The sequence below is a fragment of the Vanellus vanellus genome (assembly GCF_965231255.1).
Source record: "Vanellus vanellus genome assembly, chromosome: 3".
Lineage (NCBI taxonomy): Eukaryota > Metazoa > Chordata > Aves > Charadriiformes > Charadriidae > Vanellus > Vanellus vanellus.
In genome coordinates this window covers 77,119,368-77,132,619 of record NC_138907.1, presented here as the reverse complement: position 1 = coordinate 77,132,619, position 13,252 = coordinate 77,119,368, and the positions used below count along the sequence as shown (strand labels likewise).

The 13,252-nt window shown below is 35.6% G+C and overlaps 1 protein-coding gene across 1 annotated transcript in view; it reads left to right on the top strand.

The window, feature by feature from the left end:
- The window catches only part of SLC16A10 (solute carrier family 16 member 10), a 76,916-nt gene that overhangs the window by 45,906 nt on the left and 17,758 nt on the right, over positions 1-13,252 (top strand). Inside the window, exons 2-3 of the mRNA XM_082481121.1 lie at positions 1,911-2,055; positions 5,455-5,893. Coding sequence (XP_082337247.1) covers positions 1,911-2,055; positions 5,455-5,893 — 584 coding nt within the window. The remainder of the gene's footprint in view (positions 1-1,910; positions 2,056-5,454; positions 5,894-13,252) is intronic.

The following is a 13,252-nucleotide window of genomic DNA, read 5'->3' as shown; positions in this document are numbered from 1 at the left end:
TGTGGAAGTTGGACATCTTAGAAGCTTTGCAATTGGCTGGTCTCCAGACTGTATGAGAGCTTTTACTCCCTCTGACTCCAGTAGTTGGTAAATGTTCTCTTGCAGCATCAGGACCCATCTGGGCTGTAAAATGGGACAGATATTTAAGTTACCTCTTGCCACACCCAAGGTGCATTTGAGCTGTTCTTGACTGCAGAGGAAGAGAAAGGACAGACCTTTCATAAGGGTCTTTGCCTTTCAGTCAGTATCACAGGGGCCTTGTTCTTCCCAGTCTTTTGTGCTCTCCCTTCATACAGCTCATGTTTGCTGCAGAGGTGCAAGGCTGGCAGGGCTATCTTGTCTGGGTTAGTTATACCCAGGAAATGCAGGAAATACCCATAAAAGTACCTCAGTCTTCTTCAGATTGTGCTTTGAAATTCTGTTGTATTTATCACGTGCTCAAATGCCCCCAATAACGCCCCCCCTGCCCCAAACAGTTAGGTCATGGTTTATCGAGATTATTGTTTGCCCTAAAATAAAGGTTTTATTTCTTGTACTCTCGTTTCTGTTTTTCTCTAGACATCTGTTCTCTTGTCTTTCTTTACACTGTAAACTCTTTGAACAAACAAATTTTTTTGTTTGCTTGTTTGTTTTGCTGTTTTCCTTAGTGCGTTGCACAATGGGGTCTCCATCAATGCATAGGGCTTATTAGTACTTTAACAGCACTAATTCTAAGTCTTGGTATTGATAGATATACTTGCAAATATTCTTCATTAGGTGTCTTGGTTGTATTTTTTTCCAGATGATTTTATTTGCCCTTATCACTGCGTCACAGTTGTTTACCTAACTGTGTCTTTAGGAGAGATATTCAAAACAAAATTCCAGTTACATAGATATAAATCCATTCCAGGTTGAAAGAGTTCTTTCATCTTCCGTACAATTAAAAAAAGTTAAAATATTTTTTACAGTGCATCTTACAGCTTTTTCCACTACCTGTTTAGACCATTTTTTTCCAAACAAATGGGGACCCACCTGAATATATTTGTTGTAACTGTTGCACTGCAGCAGCTTGATTTACCTTTATGCCCTGAGAGAACTATTGGGTGTAACGGCAGTAATGCATGTTTGAAAGAATGATTAGATGATAGCAGGTAAATGATGTGGTTCTGAACACCTGTATGAAGTAAAGCAGAAAGCTGACTTTTAATATAAAATGAATCAAATTATGTCCTACCTAAGTTGTTTGAAGATATTTTTCGTACACCTTGGATAAAAACCACAGTTGTGGCTGAAACTTCAGTGTACTCACCTCAACTAAATCTTAATGAACTAAAGAGTAATTTGTAAACAAAGTACAGTTCTAACAATGTCTGTAAAGCTGGAGCAGTATCACATGTAGTGACATTTTCCCTTTATATATGGAAATAGTTATACTAGCTCAAGTTCTTTTAGTTTAAAGTAAAATTATATTCCTAATGTGTATAATACAGTATAAAAGCCTGTTGTTGTTCATTTACACATTAATGTTCAGTATGATCTAGATCTATGTAATTAAGTTAAAAGTTTGTTAATTTTTTTCAGCAAACCTAGCTGTTTAAAGTCATTAAAGTCTAGAGTTAAATCAAGTGAAATGTGCTAATTGATGTCAGAATGCATATGGATTTTTTTTTTTAAAGGGAAAAGTGATAACTTCTGTAGCTAATTGCATTCCTTGAGCAGATAAAGTCTAAATTAGTTGATTATGTAAATTGGTCAGGCTCTTTTACCATGTTAGGTAAATATATTTAAAAATGTGTTTAACATTTTTAAAATAGTTACCAAAGCATTACCTAACTTTTATCTAAGATTTTATGTTGCTGAACTAAAATAAATACTAGCTGAAAGCTTAAATCAATTGGTCTTCAAAAATGCTGTCTTTTTCTGTTTTGCAGCATGGGTGAGCTCTCTTTCAATGGGGATGGTCTTCTTCTGTTCTCCAATAGTCAGCATATTCACAGACCTGTTTGGTTGTCGAAAAGTAGCTGTTATTGGAGCTGCAGTAGGGTTTGCTGGACTCCTTTCAAGTTCTTTTGTAAGGTAAAAAATTCTTTTCTTTACATTTGGAGTATTTTATCAATTATACAGTTGAGAGGTAATGCTGATCCTAGCAACAGAATATGAAGGATTAAGCAGTGCTACTTTATATTATCTGTTAGAGTAGAAACCTTGTTTTATTTGTTTTTGGTTTTGTCTTTCTAACTATGAGTTGTGAAAACTCCAAGTGGTACTTTCAACTTCAAAAGTAACTTTAAAAATATAATATAACCTCATAATGGCACTCCCTATTTAACAGGAACCACTAGGTATAAATGTATCAACAGCAAGACTAATGCTATAAGATGAACAGCATTGTCCTGGATAAACTTTTTGTATGTTTGCTTGAGGTATGCTGTGTTTTAGCAGGTGCATGAACATTGTTTCTGTCTTTCAAGACTGTTTTGATGTTGATAAATATGCAGTAGGACCTCCAGGAAAGTGTTAATGTTCTAATAAAATTTGATGTTTTCTTCTACTATTACTGGTCCAATTGCCAAACACAGAGATAGTGAAACCCTTGGCATAATGACATATACTTAGGGCTTGTTTGCTTTATTAAGAAAATCTCAGTTCTTCCTTGCGTTATTGAAAAAACTTGGAACAGTAGTTGAGTGGGGTTTTTTCCTCCAGATTACACTTTATTTTGTACATTTCTGTAACTTTTGCAGAATAAATCCTACAAGTTCAAGAGCGGCTGACTTGTTGAATGTGCCCAATAAAAGATGAGGAAACAGGAAATTTACTCACTTATCTAGTCATCTGCAGAAATTGGTTAGTGAAGATAGGGTAAGAAGTAGCAGGAAAATAAGCCACAGTTACCTCTAGTTCTCAGTCTGCTTTTTTTCCACACTTAACAGAATAAGTACAGGAACAATCAAAAGCAAAATTCACAAGTTTCCTACATAAATGAAAATATATCTATATAGACAGCCTTGTAAAAATGTGTTTTCTATGCCTGTACTCTGGACCAGATAGATGTGAGCTCACTGTGGTCTGGATGAATGAATATCCTTGCTGTGTGACGCTATGCCTGTGCTAATATGTCTAGTTTGGGCATATGTCCCATAATGTGAAAAATGTATCCACAAATTTACAGGAAGAGAAGACAAATAGTTATGTTTTAGGTACTGAGACTACTGCTTATATTTATTCTTGGAATAACTTATATTTATTGGAAAAAGAAAGCTTTGTTTTCTTGTTACTTGAGCAAGTTTCTGATTATTTTTTTTTTGTTAATCCAAGTGCAAATATTTTGCTTAATTCACTTTATTAAAGTGAACAAACCCCCCACTTCCCAATATGTTTTAAGAGACTTGTTACCACAGGTGAGGTAAAAACTAAAATAATGCATATGGGAAGTCTTTCTTCCTCCTTGCCTCCCAGTAGTGTGTTAAGTGATGAATACTAAACCAGTCTCGTTATTATAAATTAAACCTCTGGATACAGGAAAGATGTTTTCTTCCTTTGAACAAAATGCTATCATCCTTGTGTTTCCCTGATATCCAGTGGAACAAGGGCACAGAAGAGGCATGCAAAAGGAAGTTATTTTGTAAAGGTTTTAAAAATATTTTAGCTTATTTGAATTTTGTTTTAGAACATGAGGAGCACTTTAGGAGGAAAGGTGAATTCTTGTTAGAGTACATGGCATGTTAATATGCATTCTTGGTGTTTCATTATGTTACAGTAAAATGATTTATGCCTATGATGTTATCGCTTAATTGAAGGAGTTCAGATAAGGAAGTCAGTGTTCCAAAAGTAAAATATTGTATAGTAGATAAAAGTAAATATGATTTACTGCTTTTGTTACATAGTGATTTCTTAATATAAATTTTATCTCTTGGGAACCTGAGATGTAAGAATATTTGTAATGCAGGAAAATATTTTACTATGTATGTCATGCTCAAACTCTTTGAATGAATCTACAGATGGAAGCAGAAGTTCTGTCCTTACTGTATTGCATTCCTCCTCTCATTTGATAACTTCTGTTTTTATTTTTCCTGGTTATTTTCCATTGATAAAAGTAATCAGTTGTTTCCCCCCTTATGTTGTTTCTGCTGGCTTACCTTGTGTATAATCAGTTTTAGAAATCGATAGTTTAATGTAAAAAGCAACAATATTGTTACACAAATATTCTTTTTCACTATAATACACAGCACCAGAGTTCCTGGTGTTAGACCTTTGTTAGTCAAATACTTTTTTCTAAGAATACCTGTAATTGCATGGTAAGCTTGTGGAGTCTGTTTTGATATCATGGCTGGTAGGTAAGATCCTATGATGAAAAGTACTGCATAAAGCATTCATACTCCTTAAAAAAAAAGTTAATATATTGGCTAACAGGTTAAATGGTTTTCTGTAACTGCTTTAAAATCAGGTGTTAGCTGATAAAAAAAAAAGCCCATGGTTCATTGAAAACATAGTATTTTAAAAAATAATTGGATAAATCATCACGTGCCACCTCAGGAATCCATTGCCTGTTTCATCTAAATGTAAAAAATGTTTCCTTTGACTTATTAATACTATAATATTAATTTAATTATACTAACACTGTTACTTCATACTGTTAAGATTTCTTTTGCAAGTACCTTTTACCATCACATGTCTGCCTGTGTTCTAATACAACCGCTCTGCTTCATTTCAGTAGTATAGTAGATGGTAATGGAGGAGAACCTTGTGATTAAGAACCTTCTTAATATGACCTGAAATATTTCATTCTTCATTAACTTTTTTCTGTTTCTTTCTTAGCATATCCAATATCTGGATCAAAACACCGAATTTAGTATATTTAATAAAAGGAGATTATTTGTCTGAAAAAATTAATACCTAAAAAGTCTATCATTTGCTAGTAATGTGTGTATTATATTACCCAAACTTGACAGTATTTTTATGTTTTATATTTCATTATTAATGATTACTGCTTTTGCTATTGTATTTTCATGATAAACTGTGTAAATACTTGCTTTATCTGTGTTCATGAGGAGTGTTCAGTATTACATTTAAACTGCTTGCACAGTGAAGAAATGTGTAAATCAAAACAGTATCGTTTTCTTTGGAAAAGAAAAAACCAAAACCCTGGCAATGGTTGAACTTATATTTCGCTAATTCACCCTGACGATGATTTTTAAAACTTTTTTAGTCAGACTGTTTGGAGTAGTTATGCTTAAATATAACTTTGCTTTTTTACCTGTTCAGTGAACTCTATGGAAATTTTCAGTGGAAGAAAATAGAATAACTGCTGAATTAAGCTGACACAGTGTATTTCAACTATAAGTACATACAAACTCTTAACTCACTTCTGTAAATATGTCAATTCATTGAAAAACTGTCTTGCATATGGTAGGTGAATGTGAGCACACAATGTTGTACAAAACACTAATTTTTTTCTTTTTTCTTTTGATATAGCACCATTGAACCTCTATATTTCACTTATGGAGTCTTATTTGCCTGTGGCTGCTCATTTGCATACCAGCCATCCTTGGTCATTCTTGGGCACTATTTCAAGCAACGCCTTGGACTAGTGAATGGCATTGTCACTGCAGGCAGCAGCTTGTTCACCGTGTCACTGCCCTTCCTCTTGAGAGTTTTGATCGATTCTGTTGGCCTATACAACACCTTGCGGGTCCTGTGCGTCCTTATGTTTATTCTGTTCCTGGCTGGCTTTACGTACAAACCCCTTGTTCCCAATGCCAAAGACAAGGAGAATGGAAAGAAGGGAAAGTTCAGATTTCCTCCTGAAAAAAAGATTTGCAATTTCTCCGTTTTCAAAGTTCTCAGTTACCGAATCTGGGCTTTTGGGATCCCAGCTGCACTTTTTGGATACTTTGTGCCTTATGTTCATTTGGTAAGTGCATGTTTCTTCCTACATATGATATATTTAAAACTACAGCTATTTCCGTTTGTGTTATGGACTAAGAAAATGGTTGGTGATAGGAAGCAATATTTAAAGTGCAAATTGTGTTGGGGAGTAACATGAAATTGTTGTCTGTGATTAAAAGAGATTCCAGGGCTCTAATCAGAACTATTAGTTGAGGCAGTTAAAATTTTAGTTCCTTGTTTTCAGTCAAAGGTTTAAAATACTTAATCGTCAGAAGAGATACTTGAAAAGTATTCTGTACTATTCCAAAGAGAATTCTTTATTTTGGTACCCAGCTGCATACATTGCCAATGATACTTGTGCATTTCAGAGCAATAATGGAAGAAGTAAATAACAGAAAACAGTTGAAATGTCTAATTTTTGTGCTTTTAAATTGAGGTGTGTTTGTTAAAATGTGTGGTTTTAGAGTATACCTTATTGACTGTTTTCCAGGTTTATTAAAAGCAAAATATTTGGATTTTTCTATCTCTCAAACTTTAGCTTTGTAGTTTACTCATATAGCACTAATATAACTGATCCTGTTATCCGGTGCTTTTTAGCTGCCAGTTCACCTGGTTTTAGTTGCTGTCTATAGTAACTGATAGAGCTTTAGCTTCTGATGATGGGGAAGCTGTCAATCAGCCAATTCTGATACATGTACAGGCTGCCCAGGGAGGTTGTGGAGTCCCCTTCCCTGGAGATTTTCAAGACCCGCCTGGATGCAGTCCTGAGTAATGTGCTCTAGGCAAACCTGCTTTAGCAGGGGAGTTGGACTAGATGATCTCTAGAGGTCCCTTCCAACTCTGATAATTCTGTGATTCTGTGATTCTGTGATATGTACTAAAGTTAACCTTTTTCCCCTAGCAGAATTCTTTTTTTCTGTAGTACACTGTTTGTCTAAGAAATTCTGATGCAACTGGGAGATGCATTACATAAAATGTATCTGGCTGGCCTTCATTGCACTAAAGTGGTGAATTATTTTTGAACAGCTTCCTGATGGTGTTGTCTAAACTGAAGTAGTGCAAACCAAAAGGCTTAAAAGGGAAAGGGGGGGGGGGGGGGGGGGGGGAAGCCCACAACCTGCAATGGGATGCTCTATTTAAACCGTTACACATCCTCATATTCAAGAGTATTTGATAAAAAGCATGGACTAGTAGAACTAATACCCGCTATGAAAACAGAAGGATCATGTTAATATTTATTATTTATCTGTGATATAACAGTAACATTAATGATGATAAATGTCTTGAATTCTGTCAAAAATATTCAATTCCTTAAAAGCTCGTGGGTTTGTATGCAGTATAGCAAGTGGTGTCACTGCTTTCTGGTAATACATGGGTTAGGCTACTGAATTTGCATTAGATATTTATTTTAAAAATTACCTCAGTGTGGGGGCTGGTTTGTTTCTTAGTAGTTGTAAACTGACTTCATGGCTAGTTCTTGTTACGTAGTTTTTCATCATGTAGATGTTATTCTATAAGACTTAGAATTAGACTATTTCAAAGGACTATAAAAGATGAGTAGGCTATTGTGACATCTTATGCTATTTCCCCATAAGTTTTGTAAAGATGTTTTGAAATAAAAGTGTTCAGAGGCGTAGAAGGGAAGTGTTCTGGAGAACAGTGTTTGATAGATTGTAAATGATCATTAACAGTTGCAGAGAACTGAAGAATGAAGCTATACATGCAGTCACATCAAACCTCTATAAAATACATTTATTTAAAAAAAAGCTTGTAATTTTTTTACCAAGATGCTCGCGTGAATGCTTGTTGTTTCTAGATTGGACTATAGCTGCTGGTCAACTTGTAGAGGACAAAGTCCTTTGTATCTTTTTTTAATATTATATATATTTTTATAGTGTGCTTTCACTCCTGTTGAGTGTGCCTCCCCCAGCCCCCCCCATCAGATTGACACAAATTCTGGTTGCGAAATACAGCTCCAGTACATGAAAACAACTTGATCAAGGCTGTTTCTAATATAATGTTTGATAACACTATAAAACTATTCCAAAGTACAGTTAGAATCTAATATTTTAAAGATTACCGCAAAATTATAGTAAGAGATTTAAATTCCAGCATTTTTTATTTTTTTTTTTGCTCAGAGATTCAGAGGAACCATGAAGCTTAACTATTTATAACATAAAATCTTCAATGGTAGTCAGTTTGCTTTGTATGCCACTTTTGAGAGGGGGAAGCTTTACCAGCTCTTCGGAACTCTTCACTGATAAATTTTATTATCAGAACCCCTTCCTGAAACCCACAAGTTTTTGTTTTAATTTACTTGTCTCTAAATACTCAATTTTACTGTGCAGTTCTCTGGTCCTCTTGTAAACCAGAGAGGAAAATCTTCTTAAACAATGTATAGTAAGCTCCCACTACTTTTAAATAAAACCATTCTAATCAAGAAGCTTAGCTTTCATTCTTAGCTTTGCAGATAGCATTATTAAATGGAAAATTGCTTGATTTTTTCTTTAGTCTTTAATCTAATATTAGATACCTTTCAATATACACAAAGAATCCATGGAGGATTGGGGTACTGCTTAACTTGTGTTGTGTATGCAGGAATCTTGACCATACTCTGAAATATTTAAAACCTAAACCAAACTTTGATCAGTGAGTATGATAAGGATGGTAAGAAACAGTATGAATTGGAATAAAATTTCATGTGTTTATTCAGACTGATAAGAAATTATGTAGGTACCATCAATGTCAGATTTCTGTTTGCTTATGTATATGGTTCATTAAGTACTATGTAAATGCTCACTAATCTTTCAGAAAGCTTGACATACCAATAGTTTAATAAAATAATCCCTAGCTTTACTGATGTTGAAATGGAAAATTAAAACTTGAATTTCATAAATAGCAGTATTTCCCCTTCCAGAACATGTAAGATTTTTCTAACCTTCAGTCTTGGAAGGATTTCCAGTGATCAGGATGAAGAGAGTTTAATACCTGCAGGTCATGTATTTGAGATTATTTAATAATTAGTTTGTCAAGGACGGATGTATACTAAGTTGCAGAAATCTTTGTGACAGAAAGCAGGAGTTCGAATTGGAGGATACAATTGTAGGACTAACAATAAACTTGCTGCTTGGTGCTTAAAAAATGAAGTGTTCTTGCAGCTAAACCCACCACTTCTGTAATTATTTCTACATAAACCTGAACTCATTCAAGAATTTAGGTCTACTTTTAGAACTAAGCAAACACTCATCCCTCTAACTCAAATTTAATAGTTCAAAAAGAAGGGAAAATCTTTTTAATTGAAAGAAGTATTTCTTTCTGTGAAAACATGAATAAATGATGAACCATAGTGTTAATTGCTGGTGGGCAATGATGTATGCTGGGGGTATGCTGGGGGTACTATTTAAAACCTTACAAAGTCTCTGTGTATCTGTATTTGAGGAAGTGAATAGATCAGTGTTTACGAAGGAACAGCATGGATTCTGCCTTTCAACACAGATACTTCAACTCCAGCAGATAGCTCTGGATTTTTTTTTTATCCTAGTTTTGTCTGCTTTTGATAAAACCCACAATTTTATGTACTTCTGGAAGTACATAGAAGTATGTAATTCCAGATAAGTCAAAGGCTATAAGAAAAAAATAACTTTTAGTGGTACATCTACCAAACCAGAGATTACTTTCTTCAGCTTTTGAAAATGAAAGTTACTGTTGTTCCACTGTTTACTGCATTTTAAAAATTGTAGCTATACTGGAAAAGGGATATATGATACTTGGACAAGAGACAGCTTTGGTTATGCTAAAACTCTTGAAATTTTCCCACTGTTAAGGATGGCCAATAATAGCCAGAATGCTAGAATGGGATGCTGGTTGTGAGTTCAGCCTAAGAAAAAACACTTATACGTGGAGCTGCATGCCCACAACTCTTCCCTTAGCCCTCAGATCTGGTTCCTTTACTTATTAAATCCCATTTTTCCCACCTGGAAAGGCAGCTTTCCAGAGTAGAGTAGCACCCGAGAGTGTTGGGTGCTCTTGGCCATGTTCTGAAACACGGGTGCCACAGGCCCTACTGGTTAGGGTTGTTGTGTGTCACCACTTGGGACCATGGTAACTGGAGGTTGCGGACTTGGTGTGCTTCAGTCACTGCACACCAGCTGCTGTCTGCCAGCTTGGCACAGGGGAGGAAGTCCTAAGGTCCCAGGCAGGTCTCTGAGTGCTTCTGAGGCCAGTCCTGATTTCTGTTTGTGTCTCTTGTGTTTCCTGAAGTGTATTGGAAAGGAGGATGTATGTTGTGAAACTTGTAATAAAAAAGAAATAAAAGCTCATTTTGGGCTTTGGAATAATAGAAGTAGTCAGGCCATTGTGACTTTAACCAGCTGCACAGTATTTGCTAGTAAAAGTAAAAGCTTGATAAAAGCAGAGAAAATAACCTGCTCGTGAACTAGGCTCTAACTAAAATTAAACAAATCAACAAATTAATTATATGGCATGCTAGATAGGATTCATATCAAGCAGCTGGCAAGAATTACCAGTCCCGGACTGGTAGATATCAGCTGCATGCAAAATAAGCATCATATTCCTTTTGGCTCTTGCAGGGGAGAACTAAAAAGGGAGAGCTTTTCTTATCCCAGTTTAATTGGTGTCAAATTCCATTAGTAGGTGTTCTATTCCATGTGATTTTGGGGAATTGGGTTGGGAGAAATACTATAAATAGGTTTTGACTTAATTTTTTGTTTACTTGTAGCATTAATTCAGATTGTTAAGAGCAAACTGATAATTCATAGGATTACTAAACCAAACAGTTGTTATTCCTCTCAATTTTAAAACCAGTCTAAACTACAGTGATTGAGAGGTGTTTTTTTTTCTTTTGATATCTCTCTAAATTAGACAAACAGCCAAGTAAAAAAAAAAAAAAAAGTTTAGTCCATTCCGGTTTAAATTGTGAGTCCACAACAGAAATCTTATCAGATTAATGCAAAACAATTTCAAAGTTGTTTTTAATAAGAACAGTCTCACAAGGAAATTAAGTATATTTGGAAGAAAGTATACCTTGTCTCTGTGCCATGTCTTGTGCTTGTTGTGCTAATAAACAGAGAACTGATTTTCAGGAATCACAGTCTAATGTTAAGCCTTTAGTGCTGTTCTCTCTTATCGCTTAAAAAAGTATGTACTTAATCATAAATCCTGAATTCTTATGAACTTGTTAGGTCAATTAGGTCAATGCAATAAAAGTGTGTATTGATCACGTTTACCTTTCTAAGTCTAAATCTTTTTGATAAAGAATATACATACTTTTAAAGAATGGCCAGAGCTATTTGAAAATTAGGCTTATTGTTTAAATATGGTTATAGACTTGTATACAAAGCTACCCATTAATTGATAAGCAATGTGAAATTTACCATAACACTGACTGTACTCTTGAAACTTCATAATAGCTCAGGAAAAATAGATTTCAATATTTCTCACCCTGCTTTTCTGCCTGTTTCTTAATTTACTGTGTAAATCTTGACTTTTCCTTTTGATGCTTTTCCATGTTCATATTCCATGATGGGTACATACTTGCATATGTAGAGATTTTTGGTTAGCAGTAGCTATGTGAAGTGCATGTGTTCTATGTCTGTGTGCTTGATCTTTAAGATACGAAAAAAATGGTGTGTGTGCCTGGCCATTTTTTCCAACAACTTCCTTGGGAGAATGTCTTCCCAAGACTGGATTTATTCTCCTTCATGGATAGATACTGAAGATTCAGTATCTCATTGCTTCTCTGAATCTGCACATGCCGTGAATAGGTTCAGCTGGACCTCCAAGGAACAGGGAAGTGAGACTGCAGACTTAATGCTTGGAAAATATAGGTAGATACTGCCACTGAGAAATACAGCATCACCTTGGACTCTGCTCCAAGATCTTTATGAACTGTTATTGGACAAGAAGATGCATATCACAAGGGAAAGTAAAGAGTCTTCCAAGCAGCTGGCCAACTAAAAGGTATTCCCAAAAGATATAGCAGCCCCAGGACCATTGTTTGGTACAGACTCTCAGGCTCTGCTGCCGTCTTCTTTGAAAATACGAGATTTGCTGTCTCTGGTAAATTGGCTTTTCAGATTCTTGGGGAAATTTTGTAACAATGAAATGAAGGTTTAGGCTCTAAATAAGCCTGGCTGCCAGTGGTGGACACTGTGTAGCTGTTTTTTACTGGAAATAAAAATGTACCATAGTGTATATGTTCTCTATGGTGCTGTGCTTTGCTGTGTGAAAACGAGGAATACACTGTGTTTGGAAGAATTCAGAGGAGATTCCTTGCTCCCCACAGTATTGTAAGTTGCATGAAGGTAATCAGTTTAGCCTCCTTCTCTTTTTATAGACCTTGGGAAAGGCTGGGAAGAAGTGCCAGTGATGACAAGCATTCTTACCAGGCCAGTAATACCCTGCTCAGTCCACAAACAGCTATTACAGATTGAGAGCCTTGCTGTGTGTCCTTTGGAGACCACTCAGCCCATTTTGAGCATTTGAGTTGGCATTACCCAACATCTTGGGTAGTCATCTTGGGCTCTCTTTCATCTGGATAATCCTTCCAGTTCAGTTCATTTCCTATTCATTACCTCCAGTGGTCTTTCACCTGTCCTTCCAATGGTATCTTTTACAATAGGAACTTTCCTGGGAAATAGGAAATGGCTCGCTTTCTTCTCCAAAAATGAAGAGATTTAGGAAAACTTGTTCATCTGCAAACTGAAGTGAAATGGAATTAAGAGACTAATTCTTATGTCTTAGCATTCAGAATTCAGCATTTCTGTTACATTACCACATGTGTGAAGTTCCTTAGCTTGTGTTAGGTCAAAACTATTAGCAATACTAGGGGCCTTGTCATTTGTATTATTGACATCTTTGAGGATTTTAACCCAGGTCTTTGAGGTAGCTGACTAATACAGACAGATCTTCTCTACAGAAAATATTTAGTGGTGAAATATTCTATGATTCTATATTTAGAGACCTCATCAAAGAGCTCAGTAGGGTTTTTAAACCTTCAGAAGTCAAACCTTTTCCCTTGGCATAATGAAGGCTATGGTGGCCTGTTTGGTTTCTACATTTGCAAGGGCGTACCTCTCTTGCAGTAAGTTCTAGAGCCTGTTCAGGCTTGCACATCAAAACACAACAGTGAAAATGTACATTGTGCCACGTGCCAAGCTACATCTGTGATCGCATATGGGCTGTTGAAGGTTGGCCTGTTCCACAGGCAGGTATTTCTATATATGCTTCTGCCTGCTTGAAATTCTATAATAGTTTAGTAAGTGTTTGGGGTGAAACTCACTTTGACATCCAGAGCAACTTGGTCACTGGGGGAAGCTCACTGGTTTTAGTGACAGATATAGCACCCTCAAAATGTAAACTGTCT